Source organism: Petromyzon marinus, chromosome 69 (genome assembly GCF_048934315.1).
Source record: "Petromyzon marinus isolate PM22_M1 ecotype Great Lakes invasive population chromosome 69, UKy_Petmar_22M1.pri1.0, whole genome shotgun sequence".
In the NCBI taxonomy this organism is placed as follows: Eukaryota; Metazoa; Chordata; class Hyperoartia; order Petromyzontiformes; family Petromyzontidae; genus Petromyzon; species Petromyzon marinus.
This window is the reverse complement of record NC_133735.1, coordinates 3,806,373-3,833,231: the sequence shown is the minus strand read 5'-3', so window position 1 is coordinate 3,833,231 and position 26,859 is coordinate 3,806,373. Positions and strand designations below refer to the sequence as shown.

Here is a 26,859-nt window from a genome sequence, read left to right as displayed (position 1 = left end):
CGTCGGGCTACTATCAAAGGTTTGCTACCGAAGCCATCCAGATATACAAGCACAGACATAACTTCAACCGAGAAGATGGATACAAATTGAGCAATCATTGGAAGGGTGTTATTGACCAGGTAAAACCCGAACAGCTTCGTAGTTTGCCTTCATATCCGCATCTCCAGTTTCTTCAGCCTCCGACACCCGCCAGACCCGCTGACTGCCCAGCGCCGGCATTGTGTCGTACTAGCGGTGCAAAGCTGTAGCGGTTGTGCGTCACAATAGGCAGATCGCCACTCCCCCACGCTACACACCCCCCGCCCTCTCTCTCTCTATCTCTCCTCCCTGGCTCCTCCCGCCTCTGACCTTACATAACCTCTTGCCGCAAAGCAGCTCTTTTGCCCACTGCAGCAACTCGTTTATTGCTGTGGCTTTCCCACCGGACGACGGGTGCTTGCGCTGCTCCCGAAACGCCGTGATTCAAATTCTTCTGCTTCATGCCAACGCGCGAGACTTTGCGGAAAGAACCAAAGAGCATCAGTCCTGGGTGTAACCGGGCGCTCGACACCTCACGTGGCCTCAACGTGCACGAGGCCTGGCACTGGCGTCGTGGCGACGTCACCGCCACTCAAGCGGCGAATGGCGGCTGCTGCTGCTGCTGCTGCTGTTGCTGTTGTTGCTGTTGCTGTGCGTGTAGCGCGCCGCTAGGAGGCACCCACCTTTGCACTGCGCGCCGCTCTCTCCTTGCCGCGAGCCTTCCCCTTGAGGTGGCGGTGCCTCCGCTCCATCTCCATGTCCTTCTGGCTGAGCATCAGCTCGAAGCTGGTGAGCGTCGCCGCCGCCGCCGCTCCGCCACGGCCCCCGGCGCCGCCCCCGGCCGCCGCCTCGTGCCCCGCGGCCGCCGCCGCCGCCGCCGCCGCCGCCGACTCGCCCGGCCGCCCCCTGGCCTTGCCGCCGCCTGGCACCGGTGACTTGCGGCTGCCGGAGGAGCCGGCGGTGGCGGTGCCGGCGTTGTTGTTGTTCTCCTTGGAGGAGGAGGAGGACTTGCGCTCGTCCTTGGCTCCGCGGTGGGGGGGGGGCGCCCCTCCCCCTGCTCCCCCCCCATCGGTCCTCACGGCCTCACGCTCCTTCACCCGACGACGCCTCTCCCTGTCTCTGTCTTTGTCTCTCTCCCTGTCTCTGTCTTTGTCTCTCTCCCTGTCTCTGTCTTTGTCCCTCTCCCTGTCTTTGTCTTTGTCTACGTCTCTCTCTTTGTCAAGAGCCCTGTCTCTCACACTGTCCCTGTCTCTCACACTGTCCCTGTCTCTCACACTGTCCCTGTCTCTCACACTGTCCCTGTCTCTCACACTGTCCCTGTCTCTCACACTGTCCCTGTCTCTCACACTGTCCCTGTCTCTCACACTGTCCCTGTCTCTCACACTGTCTCTGTCTGCCACCTTGTCCCTGTCTCCCACCTCATCTTCCACCTCGTCTCTGTCTGCCACCTTGTCCCTCTCTCCCACCTTGTCCCTGTCTCCCACCTTGTCACCCTCTGTCTTGTTCCTGTCTCCCACCTTGTCCCTCTCTCCCACCTTGTCTCTCTCTGTCTTGTCCCTCTCTCCCACCTCGTCCCTGTCTGTCTTGTCCTTCTCTCCCACCTTGTCCCTGTCTCCCAGCTTGTCCCTGTCTGTCTTGTCCCTGTCTCCCAGCTTGTCCCTGTCTGTCTTGTCCCTGTCTCCCACCTTGTCCCTCTCTGTCTTGTCCCTGTCTCCCACCTTGTCCCTGTCTGTCTTGTCCCTGTCTCCCACCTTGTCCCTGTCTCCCACCTTGTCCATGTCTGTCTTGTCCCTGTTTGTCTTGTCCCTGTCTCCCAGCTTGTCCCTGTCTGTCTTGTCCCTCTCTGTCTTGTCCCTGTCTGTCTTGTCCCTGTCTCCCAGCTTGTCCCTCTCTCCCAGCTTGTCCCTGTCTCCCAGCTTGTCCCTGTCTGTCTTGTCCCTGTCTCCCAGCTTGTCCCTGTCTCCCAGCTTGTCCCTGTCTGTTTTGTCCCTGTCTCCCAGCTTGTCCCTGTCTCCCAGCTTGTCCCTGTCTGTCTTGTCCCTGTCTGTCTTGTCCCTGTCTCCCAGCTTGTCCCTATCTCCCAGCTTGTCCCTGTCTGTCTTGTCCCTGTCTCCCAGCTTGTCCCTGTCTCCGAGCTTGTCCCTGTCTCCCAGCTTGTCCCTGTCTCCCAGCTTGTCCCTGTCTGTCTTGTCCCTGTCTCCCAGCTTGTCCCTGTCTCCCAGCTTGTCCCTGTCTCCCAGCTTGTCCCTGTCTGTCTTGTCCCTGTCTGTCTTGTCCCTGTCTCCCAGCTTGTCCCTGTCTGTCTTGTCCCTGTCTCCCAGCTTGTCCCTCTCTGTCTTGTCCCTGTCTCCCAGCTTGTCCCTGTCTCCCAGTTTGTCCCTGTCTGTCTTGGCCCTGTCTCCCAGCTTGTCCCTGTCTGTCTTGTCCCTGTCTCCCAGCTTGTCCCTGTCTCCCAGCTTGTCCCTGTCTATCTTGTCCCTGTCTCCCAGCTTGTCCCTGTCTGTCTTGTCCCTGTATCCCAGCTTGTCCCTGTCTCCCAGCTTGTCCCTGTCTGTCTTGTCCCTCTCTCCCAGCTTGTCCCTGTCTCCCAGCTTGTCCCTCTCTCCCAGCTTGTCCCTGTCTGTCTTGTCCCTGTCTCCCAGCTTGTCCCTCTCCCGCTCCGCCCCTCCGCTCTCCGCCGAGTCCCTCCTCCTCTGCTGCTCCTTCCACGACGGCGCCGGCGCCAGCGACCGCGTCGTGCCGTCCCCCGCCGCCGGCTCCCGGCCCCGGTGTGCGAGCTTGTGCCGCTTCACCACCTTCCCCTCGCCGTCCGCCTTCCCCTTCTCCGCAGGCGCCGACGCCGCTTCGGCGCGCCACGCCGTTTGGCGACGCTCCGCCGGCGCCTCGCCGGCGCTCGCCCTGGACGCCGCCAAGAGCGACGGCGCCTCCGGCTCGCTCTCGGAGCCGGCGGACGACGCCCCGGCCTCCGCCGCCGCCTCCACCGCCTCCACCGCCTCCGCCGTCTCCCCGGCGCCGCCGGGTGCCGTGCGTCGGCGCCGCTTCCGCCGCCGCCACTGCTGCTGCCGGCGCCGCCTAGGCGAGTGCCGGTCACCCGCCGGCCGCTGCGGCTCAGATTCTGCGGCGCTGGCAGCTCCCCCTGCCGCGCCCTCCTCCTCCTCCTCCTCCTCGTCCTCCTCGTCCTCCTCCTCCTCCTCCTCGTCGTCTTCCCCATCGCGCTCGTCGCCGGGCACGGGGGGAGCGGCCCCGGAGGCAGCGGCGGCGCCGCTCCGGTTCCTTTCGCGAAGCCTGGCCACCACTGGCGCCGGCATTAGCCTGGCCACCACTGGCGCCGGCATCACCGCCGGCTCCCCGGGCCTCCGCTCTGGAGACGGAGGCCCCTCGGCCCTCCTCTCCAAGGGGGGCGGCACTTCCGGCTTCCTGTCAGAGGGGGGCTGCCCGTGTGACTTCCTGTCCGAGGGGGGCGGCACTTCGGGTTTCCTGTCCGTGATGGGTGGCGGCTGATCGTGTGACTTCCTGTCCGAGGGGGGCGGGACTTCGGGTTTCCTGTCCGAGGTGGGTGGCGGCTGACCGTGTGACTTCCTGTCCGAGGGGGGCGGCACTTCGGGTTTCCTGTCAGTGATGGGTGGCGGCTGACCGTGCGACTTCCTGTCCGAGGGGGGCTGCCCGTGCAACTTCCTGTCTGAGGGGGGCAGCCCGTGCAACTTCCTGTCCGTGGAGGGCGGCATTTCAGGCTTTCTGTCCGAGGGGGACGGCTGCCCGTGCGACTTCTTGTCCAAGAGGGGCGGCACTTCGGACTTCCTGTCCACGATGGGTGATGGCTGCCCGTGCGACTTCCTGTCCGTGGGGGGCGGTACTTCGGGCTTCCTGTCCGAGGTGGGTGGCGGCTGCCCGTGCGACTTCCTGTCCGAGGGGGGCGCCTGCCCGTGCGACTTCCTGTCCGAGGGGGGCGCCTGCCCATGTGACTTCCTGTCCGAAGGGGGCGGCACTTCGGGCTTCCTGTCCAAGGGGGACGGCTGCCCGTGCGACTTCCTGTCCGAGGGGGGCGGAACTTCGGGCTTCCTGTCCGTTGTGTGTGGCGGCTGCCCGTGCGACTTCCTGTCCGAGGGGGGCGGCACTTCGGGCTTCCTGTCCAAGGGGGACGGCTGCCCATGTGACTTCCTGTCTGAGGGGGGTGGCACTTCGGGCTTCCTGTCCGAGGGTGGCGGCACTTCGGGCTTCCTGTCCGAAGGGGGCGGCACTTCGGGCTTCCTGTCCAAGGGGGACGACTGCCCATGTGACTTCCTGTCCGAGGAGGGCGGCACTTCGGGCTTCCTGTCCGAGGGGGGCGGCACTTCGGGCTTCCTGTCCGTTGTGGGTGGCGGCTGCCCGTGCGACTTCCTGTCCGAGGGGGGCGGCACTTCGGGCTTCCTGTCCGTTGTGGGTGGCGGCTGCCCGTGCGACTTCCTGTCCGCCAGGGAAGTCCTCAGCGCCGACTTCCTGTCCGGGGGCGGCGGCATCTCAAGCCTGCGTCCCGGCGCGTCCGTCCCCGTGCCGTCGGCCTCGCCGTGCCGGTTGGACTCGGGCTCCTCGCTGCTCGGGGTGTCCACTGCTGGTGGTGGTGGACATAGACAGGGGGGGGGGGCGGACAGAAGACCACGGTGAACATGTTTTTTTTTGTTCACGTGAATTTGGCACGGCTGAGAGCACCGGATACTCGAGGTGAATAATTAAACTAAGCATACATCGGCGTAGGACTGGAGCTTGCACTTCCCAGCCACAGCATTGTGTCGAGCTCAGGCTCTTCGCCACTGCCCCTACCCCACACCCCCCTCTCTATCTCTCCTCCCTGGCTCTGCCTCCCACTCTCTTACCTATACAGCCTCGTGCCACAAGCAGCCTTCTTTTGCCCACTTCAGCAATTTGTTTCTTGCTGTGGTTGTCACACCCGATGACGGACGTCGCGATTTAATTTATTTGATTTTTTATACCTACCACGTGACTTTACCGAAAGAGCCAAAGAGTATGGACCCTTTGCAGTCACGAAAACTTCAAATCCAGGTTGAAGTTACGTCTGTGTTTGTATATCTGGATGGCTTCACGAACAAACCTTTGATAAGTAGCCCGAAGGTTTGCAGAGCTACATGAAGCCATCCAGATATATAAACACAGACGTAACTTCAACCGAGAAGATGGATACAAATTGAGAAATCATTGGAAGGATGTTATTAACCAGGTGAAACCTTAACTGCTTTACAGTTTGCCTTCACATCCGCATCTCATACCCCCAGCCCCGCGTACTTCCCAGCACCACACCCCCACCCTCTCTCTCTCTCCTCCCTGGCTCTCCCCCCCCCACTCTCTTACCTATACAGCCTCGTGCCACAAGCAGCCTTCTTTTGCCCACTGCAGCAATTTGTTTGCCGTGGTTGTCACACCCGATGACGGACGCTTGTGTTGCCCCCGAAACGTCGCCATTTAATTTATTAGATTTTTTTTATACTCACTACGTGACTTCACCGAAAGAGCCAAAGAGTACTTTATATGGGACTTTAGTTTTTAATGAGAAAAAGAACGGGTAATACTACACTGTAAACACGATAGCAAATGCACGTCAATATCGTCGAAAAGTCAGTCTCCCACTTGCTCGCCGGCGCTGTCAACGCACACCTGGAATGTTCCCCCGGCGGTCTCGTGAGCCCGCAGGGCACGTTTCTGGTGGCGTGGTTGCAAATTCTCGGAAGCGTTGACATTTTTTTGAAGCACCCCCTGTATTGCGAGTCGGCAGACATCAGCCCTAGTAGATTTAAAGCTTTCGTGACTGCAAGGATCCACAGGTAAACTCCCCCTCCCCGACCCCCGCGCCAAACGGCAAGTCCACCCGCACGTACACCACCTCTATGCTAAGTCGGCCAATCAAATGCTAATTTTTTATGCTAATTCCTTTGTCAAGGCACCTTGTTTCCTCGCACACAGTTTAAAAGTCCGCGGTCTGAGCGTGGCTGCGTTTCACTCCAGCGCTGTCCTCGAGACAGCCTGGTCCCTTCACCTGATGAAGGCCGCTTGTGTTGTGGCCGAAACGTCGTGATTTTTGTCGTTTTATCTTTTACCTACGTGGTGACTTTACCGAATAGAACCAAAGAGTATCAGCCCAAGTAGCCAGAGCCACAGACTCCTCCTCCTCCCCCTCCTCCCCCACCTATCCTACTCCCCCACCCCCCCCCCCGTCCTCCCTGCTCAAGCGCGTGCAGCAGGGCAACAACCAGTAGGGGCCCGGCAACGCAACGACGGGACTTCACAGCCGGAGAGACGATGGTCTGCGCGCCATCGTCTCCTTGCTCCCCACGTTCACACGGCGGAGTGGCGGCAGCGACACTCCGCAAACCTAGCAACTGCGACGACGACGACGACGACGACGACCCTTCGCCACCGAGTGGCGACGAAGTCACCGCGGGCAACATGGCCGGCCGAGTGCACGTTGAGGCCACGTGAAGTGTCGAACGCCCCCGCTGGCAGAAGGTCATGGGGACAGACCCAGGTGCCAAGGGGTTGACTGACTGAGATGTCTGGCCGATGCACCACCTGCGTCCCCCACGTTGCAAACTCGGTGCGTTTCAGCCGCTCGGCGCTTCGCTCGTTGTCGTCAGCGTTGCTGTCCAGTAGCAGCGTCCTTCACGAGCCTCCTCCACAGAGGCCGATCTTGACACCGCTGGTACCGGTCATCGGCAAGTCCACTCAGCTTCACGTCCTCTTGTACCACATCTCTTCTCTAGCCCATGCCGCGCCTGTTTAGCCACCTCTATCAGGCCGAACAAAAGCTGTTTCGGCATGGGCTGGGCATGCGGGCTACATGACCCAGCCAACGCAGCCTTCCCCGCCGGAGGAGCTCACCGATGGGACCTTGCCCAGATCTTTCAAGGATTTTTGAGCTCCTCACACAATCCAGTCTGGTTAAACCCAGGATGGATCGTAGGCAGGCCAGCCTAAATGTTTCCAACCGGCAAAGATGTTCCATTAGGGGGGGTCTATGTTTCGCAAACGTAGAGAAGGGAAGGAATGACCGTGGCCGAGAAGACCCGAAGCTTAGTGCGGAGCGACAGACCAAGTAGCTTCCACACAGCTTTATGCAGCCGATGAAAATATAATGCGGCTAGACTGATTTAGAGCGAGACCTCTGCTTTCAAACTGGAGCCAGTCATTGAAGCACTGCCCAGGTATAGGAACCCATCCACTCTCTCCACAACTGTTCCATCACCAATGGGGAGTTGAGGGGATGGAGTAATAAATACCCAGGCAGGTGCTTAGTTTTGGTGGGGCTGATAGAAAGGCTCCACCTCTTAGCGGCAAGCTCCAGGTTCAGCAGCAGCACCTCCAACTCCTCTGAGTGAGCAGAAGTCACCAGATCATCAGCATACATAACATGGTTGACCAATAGCCAGCCATCCCGTGACCACATCCGGGCATTGATCAGCCTCCCATTGTATCTTTACGAGATGGAGATTCCTCCAGTACAGCTATAGAAGGCTTCACGAAAAAGATGTAAAATAATGTGGGAGCCAGAGGACAACCCTGTCGCACACCAAGATGAACAGGGAATGGCTCAGACTCCCGGCCACGTAGTTTTACCTGAGCCTGCCCAGGCCTATTGATCGTATCATAGGCTTGACCAGGTCAATAAAGTAGAGATATAGATCCTGTTGGACCACCAGGACATCCATCCAATCCTGTGGAACCCGTTAAGTGGTCCAGACTGTTCTTATGATGTCATGTAGGGTAGTCTGCGCACAAACGCCACCCTCCCTCTGCATTTCGCTTGGGAGATCATCTCTGCCCGGTGCTTTTCCTGGTCTCAAACTCCGGATCACCTTCGCTACTTCTACAGCAGATGGTGCTGGAAGAAGTCAGGGGGTGAACAACTTCTTCCAATATTTCAGGCACGGCAGCCTCAGCAGGGTCATCCCCACTTTGTGCCACGATGTTTTCCAGGCCGAGGGATTTCCTCTCCCCCAAGACCTCACAAAAATGCTCAGCAAATCTGCAAACCTGTTCCTGGGGGTCGGCGATCGGATCACTTTTATATCTCCTAATGATGGTGATCTGTGCCGCTGCAAGTTACTTTTTTGATGGATGCGATCACAGGATACTGAGGCAGACTCCATTTTCTCAGCAACCCGCGACCACCACCCATCCTTGCAGCGCCGCACGGCTCTACGAACCTCCGAGCGACGGCTGCGGTAAGCCTCCTCATTTTACGACGTGAGATGCTGCAGAAGAGCTATTCCCTGTCGCCTGATAGTCTCCTGCCCCGAGTAGAGGACTGTCCACCCCCCTCATGGTGTCTGGAGCCAGAGCCAGTCACACCCACCCCCCCCCCCACCCCCCGCGTGCGTCAAAGACAAATCTTTCTCGAGCGTTGGGGAGTAACGCCAGATCACGCCGGTGGATGACGTTGACCCAGCAGGTGGGCGAGAGAGATGGGCCCCAGCATCCATCGCCAAAACGAGCCGACGCACATCGAGGTCCTTCGTCGTTCCGACACAATTTCGGGTGAAGAAACTTGCTCAGACAGTTCGGGGGGGGGGGCGGGGGGGGGGGGGGGACGTTGTCCAGACCCCGGCGGGGACCTTTGCCAGGTTTCACGGCTGCTCAAGTGCTGAACGTCTGTCGGGGCCAGCGGCGAAAGGCCTCGTGATCGGCATTCTGCCTCTCCCACGCCGGTAATTTTTCACCGTGAGCGTTTTTTTCCGTGAGCAACGCCAGATCCCGCCGCTGGATGTTGTTGGCACAGCAGGTTAGGCGAGAGAGATGGGCCCCAGCATCCATCGCTTCCAATGGATGCTTGTTGCACGCCGTTTGGCTGGCGGTCGCTGGGTAGCACCGACGTGATGGAAGTCCGCGTTGGATGAGGCTGTCAAAGTCAGCTGTGTGACGCTACCCCCTCCGGGTCAAACAGGACGGTTCGTTATCGTTGAGGTGGCTCGGCACGCTCAGCATCAAGACACGGGGGGGGGTACAGATAAAAGTATTAAACTATTTGTTTTCATGATATCAGGTGAGGCCCCCACTAGAGCTATGTGCAGGGTGCTTCAAAAAAATGTCAACACTTGCGAGAATGTGCAACAATACCACGAGAAATGTGCTGCCTCCAGGCTCTGGAGACCACCTGGGGAAGATTCCAGGCACGTGTCGACAATGATGGTGAGCAAGCGGAGACTTTTTGAAGCTATTAACATTACACTTGTTATCATGTTACGGTGTAGTATTGTCCATTCTTTTTCCATTAAATACAATCGTCCCATATTAGTGTTTACATTTGTTTTTTTTTAAGCACCCTGTACAGCTCTTATTCAGAAGCAACCTGGCCATCAAAAACGACAGCTGCTTAACCAAGGCACCGATCATCATGTGGAAATATATAGTGGCCAAATAATGTAAACGGACGTCGATTCTGAATGTGGAGGGCAAAACCGGACGACCCGGAGGAAAAAAACCACACGATCACGTGTGTGAGATACAGTGTGTGAGTGTGAGAGTGTATGTGTGAGTGTGTGTATGAGTGAGTGTATGTGTGTGTGAGTGAGTGCGTGAGTGAGTGTGCGAGTGAACGTGAGTGAACGTGAGTGTGTGAGCGAGCGTGAGTGTGTGAGCGAGTGAATGTGAGTGTGTGAGTGTGTGAGCGAGTGAACGTGAGTGTGTGAGCGAGTGAACGTGAGTGTGTGAGCGAGTGAACGTGAGTGTGTGCGTGAGCGAGCGAGTGAACGTGAGTGTGTGAGCGTGCGTGAGTGTGTGAGGGAGCGTGAGTGAGTGAGCGAGCGTGAGTGTGTGAGTGCGAGGGTGAGCGTGCGAGTGCGAGGGTGAGCGTGCGAGTGCGAGCGTGCGAGTGCAAGGGTGAGTGTGTGAGTGTGCGAGGGTGAGCGTGTGAGTGCGAGGGTGAGTGTGTGAGTGCGAGGGTGAGTGTGTGAGTGCGAGGGTGAGCGTGTGAGTGTGTGAGTGCGAGGGTGAGTGTGTGAGTGCGAGGGTGAGCGTGTGAGTGTGTGAGTGCGAGGGTGAGCGTGTGTGTGTGTGAATGCGAGGGTGTGAGTGCGAGGGTGAGTGTGTGAGTGTGTGAGCGTGCGAGGGTGAGCGTGTGAGTGTGCGAGTCTCCCTCACCTCGCGAGGCAGGAGAGTCGTGCGTGCACCCGCCCGAACTTGTGGATCTGCGCTGCTGCTGCTGCTGCAGCAGGTGGGTGAGGGCGGCCGATGGCGACACGTCCAGTGGACGCTCGCCCGTGCGGTTGGGCTGCATCGCGTCGCCCCCAAAGTGCAGCAGCAGACGCACCACCTGCACACGGCGCCAGCGTGGGGCACCCAGACACAGGGTGCAGGGGCAGGTGCTGCTAGTGGCAAGCAGCACCACCTGCACACGGCGCCAGCATGGGGCACGCAGACACAGGGTGCAGGGGCAGGTGCTGCTAGTGGCAAGCAGCACCACCTGCACACGACGCCAGCGTGGGGCACGCAGACACAGGGTGCCCCTGGGTAGCCTCTAGCAGGGTGTAGGGGCAAGTGCTGTGAGTAGTAGCAGCAGTGCCCTATAGACACACAGACAAAGGTCCCCGTGTAGCCTCTAGCAGGGTGTAGGGGCAAGTGCATAACTCTGCCAGTAGGGGTAGCGGTGACAGCTGCTGCTGCTGCTGCAGCCTTAGCCTAGGGGCACCCCCAGCGGCAGCCCCCTCCCCCAACCCCCCGCCCCGCCCTCCCCGGCCCCCCCCGGCCCCCACCTCGTCGTGGCCGTTGGTGACGGCGTCGTGCAGGGGGGTGTCATCGTCCAGGCCCCGCGTGTTCACCTGGGCGCCCGACAGCAGCAGCAGCTCAGCGAGGTCGCGGTGGCCGCGGTTACACGCCTCGTGCAGCGGGGTCCAGCCTGGGGGGGGCGGGGCCAGGGGGTGAGGGGGCGGGGCCAGGGGAGGGGCCAGGGGGTGAGGGGGCGGGGCCAGGGGTGGACACCTCCACGCTCGAGACGGAGGTTCGAGAGAAACTCCGAGGGAGATTTCGTCGCGTTTGACGGCACCGCCACAAACGTCGTTCTGTGGGGCTCCAGCCCCCCCCCCACCAGCCCCCCCCACCAGCACCCCCCCACCAGCACCCCCCCACCAGCACCCCCCCACCACCTCACCGGCGAAGTCTTTGACGTTGACGAGCGCTCCGCGGTCGATGAGGCTCCTGGCCAACCTCGCGTCACCGCGGATGGCCGCCAGGTGCAGCGAAGTCTCCCCACGATCGTTACGCTTGTTCACCTGGGGGGGGGGAGGGGGGGTGAGGGGTGGTGAGGGGGGTGGTGAGGGGGGTGGTGAGGGGGGGGTGAGGGGGGTGGTGAGGGGGGGGTGAGGCCGGAGATATTTTACTGATTAACTTTGCTAATTAACTTTGCTAATTAACTTTGCTAATTAACTTTGCTAATTAACTTTGCCACTTAACTTTGCTAATTAACTTTGCCACTTCACGTTGCTAATTAACTTTGCCACTTCACTTTGCTAATTAACTTTGCCACTTCACTTTGCTAATTAACTTTGCCACTTAACTTTGCTAATTAACTTTGCTAATTAACTTTGCTAATTAACTTTGCTAATTAACTTTGCCACTTAACTTTGCTAATTAACTTTGCCACTTAACTTTGCTAATTAACTTTGCTAATTAACTTTGCCACTTAACTTTGCTAATTAACTTTGCCACTTCACTTTGCTAATTAACTTTGCCACTTAACTTTGGTAAATTAACTTTGCTAATTAACTTTCCCACTTAACTTTGCCACTTAACTTTGCCACTTAACTTTGCTAATTAACTTTGCCACTTCACTTTGCTAATTAACTTTGCCACTTCACTTTGCTAATTAACTTTGCCACTTAACTTTGCTAATTAACTTTGCCACTTAACTTTGCTAATTAACTTTGCTAATTAACTTTGCCACTTAACTTTGCTAATTAACTTTGCCACTTCACGTTGCTAATTAACTTTGCCACTTCACTTTGCTAATTAACTTTGCCACTTAACTTTGCTAATTAACTTTGCTAATTAACTTTGCCACTTAACTTTGCTAATTAACTTTGCCACTTCACTTTGCTAATTAACTTTGCTAATTTACTTTGCCACTTCACTTTGCTAATTAACTTTGCCACTTAACTTTGCTAATTAACTTTGCCACTTAACTTTGCTAATTAACTTTGCTAATTTACTTTGCCACTTCACTTTGCTAATTAACTTTGCCACTTAACTTTGCTAATTAACTTTGCCACTTAACTTTGCTAATTAACTTTGCCACTTAACTTTGCTAATTAACTTTGCTAATTAACTTTGCCACTTAACTTTGCTAATTAACTTTGCCACTTAACTTTGCTAATTAACTTTGCCACTTAACTTTGCTAATTAACTTTGCCACTTAACTTTGCTAATTAACTTTGCCACTTAACTTTGCCACTTAACTTTGCCACTTAACTTTGCTAATTAACTTTGCCACTTAACTTTGCTAATTAACTTTGCTAATTAACTTTGCCACTTAACTTTGCTAATTAACTTTGCCACTTAACTTTGCTAATTAACTTTGCCACTTAACTTTGCCACTTAACTTTGCCACTTAACTTTGCTAATTAACTTTGCCACTTAACTTTGCTAATTAACTTTGCTAATTAACTTTGCCACTTCACTTTGCTAATTAACTTTGCCACTTCACTTTGCTAATTAACTTTGCCACTTAACTTTGCTAATTAACTTTGCCACTTAACTTTGCTAATTAACTTTGCTAATTAACTTTGCCACTTAACTTTGCTAATTAACTTTGCCACTTCACGTTGCTAATTAACTTTGCCACTTCACTTTGCTAATTAACTTTGCCACTTAACTTTGCCACTTAACTTTGCTAATTAACTTTGCCACTTAACTTTGCTAATTAACTTTGCCACTTCACTTTGCTAATTAACTTTGCCACTTAACTTTGCTAATTAACTTTGCTAATTAACTTTGCCACTTAACTTTGCTAATTAACTTTGCCACTTAACTTTGCTAATTAACTTTGCTAATTTACTTTGCCACTTCACTTTGCTAATTAACTTTGCCACTTAACTTTGCTAATTAACTTTGCCACTTAACTTTGCTAATTAACTTTGCCACTTAACTTTGCTAATTAACTTTGCTAATTAACTTTGCCACTTAACTTTGCCACTTAACTTTGCTAATTAACTTTGCTAATTAACTTTGCCACTTAACTTTGCTAATTAACTTTGCCACTTAACTTTGCTAATTAACTTTGCTAATTAACTTTGCCACTTAACTTTGCTAATTAACTTTGCTAATTAACTTTGCCACTTAACTTTGCTAATTAACTTTGCTAATTAACTTTGCCACTTAACTTTGCTAATTAACTTTGCCACTTAACTTTGCTAATTAACTTTGCTAATTAACTTTGCCACTTAACTTTGCCACTTAACTTTGCTAATTAACTTTGCTAATTAACTTTGCCACTTAACTTTGCTAATTAACTTTGCCACTTAACTTTGCTAATTAACTTTGCTAATTAACTTTGCCACTTAACTTTGCTAATTAACTTTGCCACTTCACTTTGCTAATTAACTTTGCCACTTAACTTTGCTAATTAACTTTGCTAATTAACTTTGCCACTTAACTTTGCTAATTAACTTTGCTAATTAACTTTGCCACTTAACTTTGCTAATTAACTTTGCCACTTAACTTTGCTAATTAACTTTGCCACTTAACTTTGCTAATTAACTTTGCCACTTAACTTTGCCACTTAACTTTGCTAATTAACTTTGCCACTTAACTTTGCTAATTAACTTTGCCACTTAACTTTGCTAATTAACTTTGCTAATTAACTTTGCCACTTCACTTTGCTAATTAACTTTGCCACTTAACTTTGCTAATTAACTTTGCCACTTCACTTTGCTAATTAACTTTGCCACTTCACTTTGCTAATGAACTTTGCCACTTCTTCACTTTGCTAATTAACTTCACGACTTCACTTTGCTAATGAACTTTGCCACTTGACTCATGCACTCAGTCAAGTTGGGTCGCCACGTTGCACTCTGCTGCTACTTCTGCCCCGGCTACGGTGGGACGCCGTAGCCGTGGGTTTGGCAAAACCGCGAAGCTAACGGAGACCTTGTCCTTGGCGCGAGTCCCTGACGGCTGCGGAGCTGTGCCGACCGCGCCGGTGGTTGCGGCGGTTGCGGCGGTTGCGGCGGTTGCGGTGCCCGTCGGCGATGCGGCGGGCGGCGGTTGGGACGTCGCCGATGCCGGAGAGTTTGCCGGAGAATGACGCCGCTGCTGCTGCCGCTGCTGCCGCTGCTGCCGCACGCGGAAGTCGGGGAGGAGGGTCGTGAAGGCGGGGGTTGTGACGCGGTGTTGTGACGCGGTGTTGTGACGCGGTGTTGTGACGCGGGGGTTGTGACGCGGTGTTGTGACGTGGTGTTGTGACGTGATGTTGTGACGTGATGTTGTGACGTGGTGTTGTGACGTGGTGTTGTGATGCGGGGGTTGTGATGTGGTGTTGTGATGCGGGGGTTGTGACGTGGGTGTTGTGACGCGGGTGTTGTGACGTGGTGTTGTGACGTGGTGTTGTGACGTGGTGTTGTGACGTGTTGTTGTGATGCGGGGGTTGTGACGTGGTGTTGTGACGGTGTTGTGACGTGGTGTTGTGATGTGGTGTTGTGATGCGGGGGTTGTGACGTGGTGTTGTGATGCGGTGTCGTGAAGGCGGTGTTGTGACGCGTGGTGTTGTGACGCGGTGTCGTGAATGCGGTGTTGTGACGTGGTGTTGTGACGCGTGGTGTTGTGACGTGGTGTTGTGACGCGTGGTGTTGTGACGCGGGTTTTGCCCCCTTCCTCCCCCTCACCGTGAGCGGGGAAGACAGCGGCGTGGCCGACGCCGCCGTTCCCGGCGATGCGGTGGACGATGCGGTGGACGTGGCGGTGGACGTGGCGGTGGACGTGGCGGTGGACGTGGCGGCAGCAGCCGTGGCGGCGGTGGCGGCGATCGCCACCGGGAGCGGCGTGGCGGGCGAGGCCGGCGTCGGCTCCGTGCCGGACCCACGCCGGTTACCCGACGGCTGCTGCGGCTGTGGCTGTGGCGGGTGCTGTGGCGGGTGCTGTGGCGGGTGCTGTGGCGGGTGCTGTGGTGGGTGCTGTTGCTGATGCTGTGGCAGCTGGTGGTGGTGGTGGTGGGGGGCGGTGTCGCGGCTGCCGCCCGTGCCGTCTGTAACGGCAAGAGGCGGTCGCCCATCGCCCGCTCAGCTATGGAGGTGACCCCCTAGCGGCACGTTCAAGTCTGTATCCCACGGTGACCGTGAGATGTTGACTACCTCGCCTGGTGCACAGGAGGTTGTGGGTTCGATCCCGACCCTGACGATGCCTGCTGCTGGATATTTGGAGTCTGCGTCTCTCTCTCTCTCCACGTCCTACAGAGTGAGTGGAGTTTGTATGATCTCCCCCTGTCCTACAGAGTTTGTATGATCTCCCCCTGTCCTACAGAATGGAGTTTGTATGATCTCCCCCTGTCCTACAGAGTGAGTGGAGTTTGTATGATCTCCCCCTGTCCTACATAGTGAGTGGAGTTTGTATGATCTCCCCCTGTCCTACAGAGTGAGTGGAGTTTGTATGATCTCCCCCTGTCCTACAGAGTGAGTGGAGTTTGTATGATCTCCCCCTGTCCTACAGAGTGAGTGGAGTTTGTATGATCTCCCCCTGTCCTACAGAGTGGAGTTTGTATGATCTACCCCTGTCCTACAGAGTGAGTGGAGTTTGTATGATCTCCCCCTGTCCTGCAGAGTGGAGTTTGTAATGATCTCCCACTGTCCTACAGAGTGGAGTTTGTATGATCTCCCCCTGTCCTACAGAGTTTGTATGATCTCCCCCACTGTCCTACAGAGTTTGAAAGATCTCCCCCTGTCCTACAGAGTTTGTATGATCTCCCCCTGTCCTACGGAATGAGTGGAGTATGTATGATCTCCCCCTGTCCTACAGAATGAGTGGAGTTTGTATGATCTCCCCCTGTCCTACAGAGTTTGTATGATCTCCCCCTGTCCTACAGAGTTTGAAAGATCTCTCCCCCTGTCCTACAGAATGAGTGGAGTTTGTATGATCTCCCCCTGTTCTACAGAGTGAGTGGAGTTTGTATGATTTCCCCGTGTCCTACAGAGTGGAGTTTGTATGATCTCCCCCTGTCCTACAGAATGAGTGGAGTTTGTATGATCTCCCCCTGTCCTACAGAGTGAGCGGAGTTTGTATGATCTCCCCCTGTCCTACAGAGTTGAGTTTGTATGATCTCTCCCTGTCCTACAGAATGAGTGGAGTTTGTGTGATCTCCCCCTGTCCTACAGAATGAGTGGAGTTTGTATGATCTCCCCCTGTTCTACAGAGTGAGTGGAGTTTGTATGATCTCCCTCTGTCCTACAGAGTGGAGTTTGTATGATCTCCCTCTGTCCTACAGAGTGAGTGGAGTTTGTATGATCTCCCCCTATCCTACAGAATGAGTGGAGTATGCAGAATCTCCCCATCCTACAGAATGAGTGGAGTTTGAATGATCTCCCCCTGTTCTAGTGAGTGGAGTTTGTATGATCTCCCCCTGTACTACAGAGTGAATGGAGTTTGTATGATCTCCCCCTGTCCTACAGAGTGAATGGAGTTTGTATGATCTCCCCCTGTCCTACAGAGTGGAGTTTGTATGATCTCCCCCTGTCCTGCAGAGTGGAGTTTGTATGATCTCCCCCTGTCCTACAGAGTTTGTATGATCTCCCCTACTGTCCTACAGAGTGTGTATGATCTCCCGCTGTCCTACAGAGTTTATATGATCTCCGCCTGTCCTACAGAGTTTGTATGAACTCCCCCTGTCCTATAGAGTTTGTATGATCTCCCCCTGTCCTACAGAGTTTGTATGATCTCCCCCTGTCCTACAGAGTTTGTATGATCTCCCCCTGTCCTACAGAGTTTGTATGATCTCCCCCTGTCCTACAGAGTTTGTATGATCTTCCCCTGTCCTACAGAGTTTGTATGATCTCCCCCTGTCCTACAGAGTTTCTATGATCTCCCCCTGTCCTACATAGTTTCTATGATCTCACCCTGTCCTACAGAGTTTGTATGATCTCCCCCTGTCCTACAGAGTTTGTATGATCTCCCCCTGTCCTACAGAGTTTGTATGATCTCCCCCTGTCCGACAGAGTTTGTATGATCTCCCCCTGTCCTACAGAGTTTGTATGATCTCCCCCTGTCCTACAGAGTTTGTATGATCTCCCACTGTCCTACAGAGTTTCTATGATCTCCCCCTGTCCTACAGAGTTTGTATGATCTCCCCCTGTCCTACAGAGTTTGTTTGATCTCCCACTGTCCTACAGAGTTTGTATGATCTCCCCCTATCCTACAGAGTTTGTATGATCTCCCCCTGTCCTACAGAGTTTGTATGATCTCCCCCTGTCCTACAGAGTTTGTATGATCTCCCCCTGTCCGACAGAGTTTGTATGATCTCCCCCTGTCCTACAGAGTTTGTATGATCTCCCCCTGTCCTACAGAGTTTGTATGATCTCCCACTGTCCTACAGAGTTTCTATGATCTCCCCCTGTCCTACAGAGTTTGTATGATCTCCCCCTGTCCTACAGAGTTTGTTTGATCTCCCACTGTCCTACAGAGTGTGTATGATCTCCCCCTATCCTACAGAGTTTGTATGATCTCCCCCTGTCCTACAGAGTTTGTATGATCTCCCCCTATCCTACAGAGTTTGTATGATCTCCCCCTGTCCTACAGAGTTTGTATGATCTCCCCCTGTCCTACAGAGTTTGTATGATCTCCCCCTGTCCTACAGAGTGTGTATGATCTCCCCCTGTCCTACAGAGTTTGTATGATCTCCCCCTGTCCTACAGAGTTTGTATGATCTCCCCCTGTCCTACAGAGTTAGTATGATCTCCCCCTGTCCTACAGAGTTTGTATGATCTCCCCCTGTCCTACAGAGTTTGTATGATCTCCCCCTGTCCTACAGAGTTAGTATGATCTCCCCGTCCTACAGAGTTAGTATGATCTCCCCCTGTCCTACAGAGTTTGTATGATCTCCCACTGTCCTAAAGAGTTTGTATGATCTCCCCCTGTCCTACAGAGTTTGTATGATCTCCCCCTGTCCTACAGAGTTTGTATGATCTCCCCCTGTCCTACAGAGTTTGTATGATCTCCCCCTGTCCTACAGAGTTTGTATGATCTCCCCCTGTCCTACAGAGTTTGTATGATCTCCCCCTGTCCTACAGAGTTTGTATGATATCCCCCTGTCCTACAGAGTTTGTTTGATCTCCCACTGTCCTACAGAGTTAGTATGATCTCCCCCTATCCTACAGAGTTTGTATGATCTCCCCCTGTCCTACAGAGTTTGTATGATCTCCCCCTGTCCTACAGAGTTAGTATGATCTCCCCCTATCCTACAGAGTTTGTATGATCTCCCCCTGTCCTACAGAGTTTGTATGATCTCCCCCTGTCCTACAGAGATTGTATGATCTCCCTCTGTCCTACAGAGTTTGTATGATCTCCCCCTGTCCTACAGAGTTTGTATGATCTCCCCCTATCCTACAAAGTTTGTATAATCTCCCCCTGTCCTACAGAGTTTGTATGATCTCCCCCTGTCCTACAGAGTTTGTATGATCTCCCCCTGTCCTACAGAGTTTGTATGATCTCCCCCTATCCTACAGAGTTTGTATGATCTCCCCCTGTCCTACAGAGTTTGTATGATCTCCCCCTGTCCTACAGAGTTTGTATGATCTCCCCCTGTCCTACAGAGTTTGTATGATCTCCCCCTGTCCTACAGAGTTTGTATGATCTCCCCCTGTCCTACAGAGTTAGTATGATCTCCCCCTGTCCTAAAGAGTTTGTATGATCTTCCCCTTGTCCTACAGAGTGTGTATGATCTCCCCCTGTCCTACAGAGTTTGTATGATCTCCCCCTGTCCTACAGAGTTTGTATGATCTCCCCCTGTCCTACAGAGTTTGTATGATCTCCCCCTGTCCTACATAGTTTCTATGATCTCCCCCTGTCCTACAGAGTTTGTTTGATCTCCCACTGTCCTACAGAGTTTGTATGATCTCCCCCTGTCCTACAGAGTTTGTATGATCTCCCCCTGTCCTACAGAGTTTGTATGATCTCCCCCTATCCTACAGAGTTTGTATGATCTCCCCCTGTCCTACAGAGTTTGTATGATCTCCCCCTGTCCTACAGAGTTTGTATGATCTCCCACTGTCCTACAGAGTTTGTATGATCTCCCCCTGTCCTACAGAGTTTGTATGATCTCCCCCTGTCCTACAGAGTTTGTATGATCTCCCCCTGTCCTACAGAGTTTGTATGATCTCCCCCTGTCCTACAGAGTTTGTATGATCTCCCCCTGTCCTACAGAGTTTGTATGATATCCCCCTGTCCTACAGAGTTTGTTTGATCTCCCACTGTCCTACAGAGTTAGTATGATCTCCCCCTATCCTACAGAGTTTGTATGATCTCCCCCTGTCCTACAGAGTTTGTATGATCTCCCCCTGTCCTACAGAGTTAGTATGATCTCCCCCTATCCTACAGAGTTTGTATGATCTCCCCCTGTCCTACAGAGTTTGTATGATCTCCCCCTGTCCTACAGAGATTGTATGATCTCCCTCTGTCCTACAGAGTTTGTATGATCTCCCCCTGTCCTACAGAGTTTGTATGATCTCCCCCTATCCTACAAAGTTTGTATGATCTCCCCCTGTCCTACAGAGTTTGTATGATCTCCCCCTGTCCTACAGAGTTTGTATGATCTCCCCCTGTCCTACAGAGTTTGTATGATCTCCCCCTATCCTACAGAGTTTGTATGATCTCCCCCTGTCCTACAGAGTTTGTATGATCTCCCCCTGTCCTACAGAGTTTGTATGATCTCCCCCTGTCCTACAGAGTTTGTATGATCTCCCCCTGTCCTACAGAGTTTGTATGATCTCCCCCTGTCCTACATAGTTTCTATGATCTCCCCCTGTCCTACAGAGTTTGTTTGATCTCCCACTGTCCTACAGAGTTTGTATGATCTCCCCCTATCCTACAGAGTTTGTATGATCTCCCCCTGTCCTACAGAGTTTGTATAATCTCCCCCTATCCTACAGAGTTTGTATGATCTCCCCCTGTCCTACAGAGTTTGTATGATCTCCCCCTGTCCTACAGAGTTTGTATGATCTCCCACTGTCCTACAGAGTTTGTATGATCTCCCCCTGTCCTACAGAGTTTGTATGATCTCCCCCTGTCCTACAGAGATTGTATGATCTCCCCCTGTCCTACAGAGTTTGTATGATCTCCCCCTGTCCTACAGAGTTTGTATGATCTCCCCCTGTCCTACAGAGTTTGTATGATATCCCCCTGTCCTACAGAGTTTGTTTGATCTCCCACTGTCCTACAGAGTTAGTATGATCTCCCCCTATCCTACAGAGTTTGTATGATCTCCCCCTGTCCTACAGAGTTTGTATGATCTCCCCCTGTCCTACAGAGTTAGTATGATCTCCCCCTATCCTACAGAGTTTGTATGATCTCCCCCTGTCCTACAGAGTTTGTATGATCTCCCCCTGTCCTACAGAGATTGTATGATCTCCCTCTGTCCTACAGAGTTTGTATGATCTCCCCCTGTCCTACAGAGTTTGTATGATCTCCCCCTATCCTACAAAGTTTGTATGATCTCCCCCTGTCCTACAGAGTTTGTATGATCTCCCCCTGTCCTACAGAGTTTGTATGATCTCCCCCTGTCCTACAGAGTTTGTATGATCTCCCCCTATCCTACAGAGTTTGTATGATCTCCCCCTGTCCTACAGAGTTTGTATGATCTCCCCCTGTCCTACAGAGTTTGTATGATCTCCCCCTGTCCTACAGAGTTTGTATGATCTCCCCCTGTCCTACAGAGTTTGTATGATCTCCCCCTGTCCTACAGAGTTAGTATGATCTCCCCCTGTCCTAAAGAGTTTGTATGATCTTCCCCTTGTCCTACAGAGTGTGTATGATCTCCCCCTGTCCTACAGAGTTTGTATGATCTCCCCCTGTCCTACAGAGTTTGTATGATCTCCCCCTGTCCTACAGAGTTTGTATGATCTCCCCCTGTCCTACATAGTTTCTATGATCTCCCCCTGTCCTACAGAGTTTGTTTGATCTCCCACTGTCCTACAGAGTTTGTATGATCTCCCCCTATCCTACAGAGTTTGTATGATCTCCCACTGTCCTACAGAGTTTGTATGATCTCCCCCTATCCTACAGAGTTTGTATGATCTCCCCCTGTCCTACAGAGTTTGTATGATCTCCCCCTGTCCTACAGAGTTTGTATGATCTCCCACTGTCCTACAGAGTTTGTATGATCTCCCCCTGTCCTACAGAGTTTGTATGATCTCTCCCTGTCCTACAGAGTTTGTATGATCTCCCCCTATCCTACAGAGTTTGTATGATCTCCCCCTGTCCTACAGAGTTTGTATGATCTCCCACTGTCCTACAGAGTTTGTATGATCTCCCCCTGTCCTACAGAGTTTGTATGATCTCTCCCTGTCCTACAGAGTTTGTATGATCTCCCCCTATCCTACAGAGTTTGTATGATCTCCCCCTGTCCTACAGAGTTTGTATGATCTCCCCCTGTCCTACAGAGTTTGTATGATCTCCCCCTGTCCTACAGAGTTTGTATGATCTCCCCCTGTCCTACAGAGTTTGTATGATCTCCCCCTATCCTACAGAGTTTGTATGATCTCCCCTTGTCCTACAGAGTTGGTATGATCTCCCCCTGTCCTACAGAGTTTGTATGATCTCCCCCTGTCCTACAGAGTTTGTATGATCTCCCCCTGTCCTACAGAGTTTGTATGAGCTCCCCCTGTCCTACAGAGTTTGTATGATCTCCCCCTGTCCTACAGAGTTTGTATGATCTCCCTCTGTCCTACAGAGTTTGTATGATCTCCCCCTGTCCTACAGAGTTTGTATGATCTCCCCCTATCCTACAAAGTTTGTATGATCTCCCCCTGTCCTACAGAGTTTGTATGATCTCCCCCTGTCCTACAGAGTTTGTATGATCTCCCCCTGTCCTACAGAGTTTGTATGATCTCCCGCTATCCTACAGAGTTTGTATGATCTCCCCCTGTCCTACAGAGTTTGTATGATCTCCCCCTGTCCTACAGAGTTTGTATGATCTCCCCCTGTCCTACAGAGTTTGTATGATCTCCCCCTGTCCTACAGAGTTTGTATGATCTCCCCCTGTCCTACAGAGTTAGTATGATCTCCCCCTGTCCTAAAGAGTTTGTATGATCTTCCCCTTGTCCTACAGAGTGTGTATGATCTCCCCCTGTCCCACAGAGTTTGTATGATCTCCCCCTGTCCTACAGAGTTTGTATGATCTCCCCCTATCCTACAGAGTTTGTATGATCTCCCCCTGTCCTACAGAGTTTGTATGATCTCCCCCTGTCCTACAGAGTTTGTATGATCTCACCCTGTCCTACAGAATGAGTGGAGTATGTATGATCTCCCCCTGTCCTACAGAATGAGTGGAGTTGGTATGATCTCCCCCTGTCCTACAGAGTTTGTATGATCTCCCCCTGTCCTACAGAGTTTGAAAGATCTCTCCCCCTGTCCTACAGAATGAGTGGAGTTTGTATGATCTCCCCCTGTTCTACAGAGTGAGTGGAGTTTGTATGATTTCCCCCTGTCCTACAGAGTGGAGTTTGTATGATCTCCCCCTGTCCTACAGAGTGAGCGGAGTTTGTATGATCTCCCCCTGTCCTACAGAGTTGAGTTTGTATGATCTCTCCCTGTCCTACAGAATGAGTGGAGTTTGTGTGATCTCCCCCTGTCCTACAGAATGAGTGGAGTTTGTATGATCTCCCCCTGTTCTACAGAGTGAGTGGAGTTTGTATGATCTCCCTCTGTCCTACAGAGTGGAGTTTGTATGATCTCCCTCTGTCCTACAGAGTGAGTGGAGTTTGTATGATCTCCCCCTATCCTACAGAATGAGTGGAGTATGCAGAATCTCCCCATCCTACAGAATGAGTGGAGTTTGAATGATCTCCCCCTGTTCTAGTGAGTGGAGTTTGTATGATCTCCCCCTGTACTACAGAGTGAGTGGAGTTTGTATGATCTCCCCCTGTCCTACAGAGTGGAGTTTGTATGATCTCCCCCTGTCCTGCAGAGTGGAGTTTGTATGATCTCCCACTGTCCGACAGAGTTTGTATGATCTCCCTCTGTCCGACAGAGTTTGTATGATCTCCCCCTGTCCTACAGAGTTTGTATGATCTCCCTCTGTCCGACAGAGTTTGTATGATCTCACACTGTCCTACAGAGTTTGCATGATCTCCCCCTGTCCTACAGAGTTTGCATGATCTCCCCCTGTCCTACAGAGTTTGTATGATCTCCCCCTGTCCTAGAGAGTTTGTATGATCTCCCCCTGTCCTACAGAGCTTGTATAATCTCCCCCTGTCCTACAGAGTTTGTATGATCTCCCCCTGTCCTACAGAGTTTGTATGATCTCCCCTACTGTCCTACAGAGTTTGTATGATCTCCCGCTGTCCTACAGAGTTTGTATGATCTCCGCCTGTCCTACAGAGTTTGTATGATCTCCCCCTGTCCTATAGAGTTTGTATGATCTCCCCCTGTCCTACAGAGTTTGTATGATCTCCCCTTGTCCTACAGAGTTGGTATGATCTCCCCCACTGTCCTACAGAGTTTGTATGATCTCCCCCTGTCCTACAGAGTTTGTATGATCTCCCCCTGTCCTACAGAGTTTGTATGAGCTCCCCCTGTCCTACAGAGTTTGTATGATCTCCCCCTGTCCTACAGAGTTTGTATGATCTCCCTCTGTCCTACAGAGTTTGTATGATCTCCCCCTGTCCTACAGAGTTTGTATGATCTCCCCCTATCCTACAAAGTTTGTATGATCTCCCCCTGTCCTACAGAGTTTGTATGATCTCCCCCTGTCCTACAGAGTTTGTATGATCTCCCCCTGTCCTACAGAGTTTGTATGATCTCCCCCTATCCTACAGAGTTTGTATGATCTCCCCCTGTCCTACAGAGTTTGTATGATCTCCCCCTGTCCTACAGAGTTTGTATGATCTCCTCCTGTCCTACAGAGTTTGTATGATCTCCCCCTGTCCTACAGAGTTTGTATGATCTCCCCCTGTCCTACAGAGTTAGTATGATCTCCCCCTGTCCTAAAGAGTTTGTATGATCTTCCCCTTGTCCTACAGAGTGTGTATGATCTCCCCCTGTCCCACAGAGTTTGTATGATCTCCCCCTGTCCTACAGAGTTTGTATGATCTCCCCCTATCCTACAGAGTTTGTATGATCTCCCCCTGTCCTACAGAGTTTGTATGATCTCCCCCTGTCCTACAGAGTTTGTATGATCTCACCCTGTCCTACAGAATGAGTGGAGTATGTATGATCTCCCCCTGTCCTACAGAATGAGTGGAGTTGGTATGATCTCCCCCTGTCCTACAGAGTTTGTATGATCTCCCCCTGTCCTACAGAGTTTGAAAGATCTCTCCCCCTGTCCTACAGAATGAGTGGAGTTTGTATGATCTCCCCCTGTTCTACAGAGTGAGTGGAGTTTGTATGATTTCCCCCTGTCCTACAGAGTGGAGTTTATATGATCTCCCCCTGTCCTACAGAGTGAGCGGAGTTTGTATGATCTCCCCCTGTCCTACAGAGTTGAGTTTGTATGATCTCTCCCTGTCCTACAGAATGAGTGGAGTTTGTGTGATCTCCCCCTGTCCTACAGAGTGAGTGGAGTTTGTATGATCTCCCTCTGTCCTACAGAGTGGAGTTTGTATGATCTCCCTCTGTCCTACAGAGTGAGTGGAGTTTGTATGATCTCCCCCTATCCTACAGAATGAGTGGAGTATGCAGAATCTCCCCATCCTACAGAATGAGTGGAGTTTGAATGATCTCCCCCTGTTCTAGTGAGTGGAGTTTGTATGATCTCCCCCTGTCCTAAAGAGTGAATGGAGTTTGTATGATCTCCCCCTGTCCTACAGAGTGGAGTTTGTATGATCTCCCCCTGTCCTGCAGAGTGGAGTTTGTATGATCTCCCACTGTCCGACAGAGTTTGTATGATCTCCCTCTGTCCGACAGAGTTTGTATGATCTCCCCCTGTCCTACAGAGTTTGTATGATCTCCCTCTGTCCGACAGAGTTTGTATGATCTCACACTGTCCTACAGAGTTTGCATGATCTCCCCCTGTCCTACAGAGTTTGCATGATCTCCCCCTGTCCTACAGAGTTTGTATGATCTCCCCCTGTCCTAGAGAGTTTGTATGATCTCCCCCTGTCCTACAGAGCTTGTATGATCTCCCCCTGTCCTACAGAGTTTGTATGATCTCCCCCTGTCCTACAGAGTTTGTATGATCTCCCCTACTGTCCTACAGAGTTTGTATGATCTCCCGCTGTCCTACAGAGTTTGTATGATCTCCGCCTGTCCTACAGAGTTTGTATGATCTCCCCCTGTCCTATAGAGTTTGTATGATCTCCCCCTGTCCTACAGAGTTTGTATGATCTCCCCCTGTCCGACAGAGTTTGTATGATCTCCCCCTGTCCTACAGAGTTTGTATGATCTCCCTCTGTCCTACAGAGTTTGTATGATCTCCCCCTGTCCTACAGAGTTTGTATGATCTCCCCCTATCCTACAAAGTTTGTATGATCTCCCCCTGTCCTACAGAGTTTGTATGATCTCCCCCTGTCCTACAGAGTTTGTATGATCTCCCCCTGTCCTACAGAGTTTGTATGATCTCCCCCTATCCTACAGAGTTTGTATGATCTCCCCCTGTCCTACAGAGTTTGTATGATCTCCCCCTGTCCTACAGAGTTTGTATGATCTCCCCCTGTCCTAGAGAGTTTGTATGATCTCCCCCTGTCCTACAGAGTTTGTATGATCTCCCCCTGTCCTACAGAGTTTGTATGATCTCCCCCTGTCCTAAAGAGTTTGTATGATCTTCCCCTTGTCCTACAGAGTGTGTATGATCTCCCGCTGTCCTACAGAGTTTGTATGATCTCCGCCTGTCCTACAGAGTTTGTATGATCTCCCCCTGTCCTATAGAGTTTGTATGATCTCCCCCTGTCCTACAGAGTTTGTATGATCTCCCCCTGTCCGACAGAGTTTGTATGATCTCCCCCTGTCCTACAGAGTTTGTATGATCTCCCTCTGTCCTACAGAGTTTGTATGATCTCCCCCTGTCCTACAGAGTTTGTATGATCTCCCCCTATCCTACAAAGTTTGTATGATTTCCCCCTGTCCTACAGAGTTTGTATGATCTCCCCCTGTCCTACAGAGTTTGTATGATCTCCCCCTGTCCTACAGAGTTTGTATGATCTCCCCCTATCCTACAGAGTTTGTATGATCTCCCCCTGTCCTACAGAGTTTGTATGATCTCCCCCTGTCCTACAGAGTTTGTATGATCTCCCCCTGTCCTACAGAGTTTGTATGATCTCCCCCTGTCCTACAGAGTTTGTATGATCTCCCCCTGTCCTACAGAGTTAGTATGATCTCCCCCTGTCCTAAAGAGTTTGTATGATCTTCCCCTTGTCCTACAGAGTGTGTATGATCTCCCCCTGTCCCACAGAGTTTGTATGATCTCCCCCTGTCCTACAGAGTTTGTATGATCTCCCCCTATCCTACAGAGTTTGTATGATCTCCCCCTGTCCTACAGAGTTTGTATGATCTCCCCCTGTCCTACAGAGTTTGTATGATCTCACCCTGTCCTACAGAATGAGTGGAGTATGTATGATCTCCCCCTGTCCTACAGAATGAGTGGAGTTTGTATGATCTCCCCCTGTCCTACAGAGTTTGTATGATCTCCCCCTGTCCTACAGAGTTTGAAAGATCTCTCCCCCTGTCCTACAG

The 26,859-nt window shown here is 52.2% G+C and overlaps 1 protein-coding gene across 4 annotated transcripts in view; it reads right to left on the bottom strand.

Moving 5' to 3' along the window:
* The window catches only part of LOC142906686 (uncharacterized), a 52,847-nt gene that overhangs the window by 14,883 nt on the left and 11,105 nt on the right, over positions 1-26,859 (bottom strand). For 2 of the 4 annotated variants that reach the window (XM_076054998.1, XM_076054999.1), the window contains exons 3-8: positions 14,877-15,235; positions 14,143-14,328; positions 11,150-11,270; positions 10,755-10,897; positions 10,144-10,315; positions 702-4,606 (exon numbers count right to left, since the gene is read on the bottom strand). In XM_076054998.1, the coding sequence (XP_075911113.1) occupies positions 702-4,606; positions 10,144-10,315; positions 10,755-10,897; positions 11,150-11,270; positions 14,143-14,328; positions 14,877-15,235 (4,886 nt within the window). The remainder of the gene's footprint in view (positions 1-701; positions 4,607-10,143; positions 10,316-10,754; positions 10,898-11,149; positions 11,271-14,142; positions 14,329-14,876; positions 15,236-26,859) is intronic. The other 2 variants (XM_076055000.1, XM_076055001.1) reach the window with 2 other exon arrangements.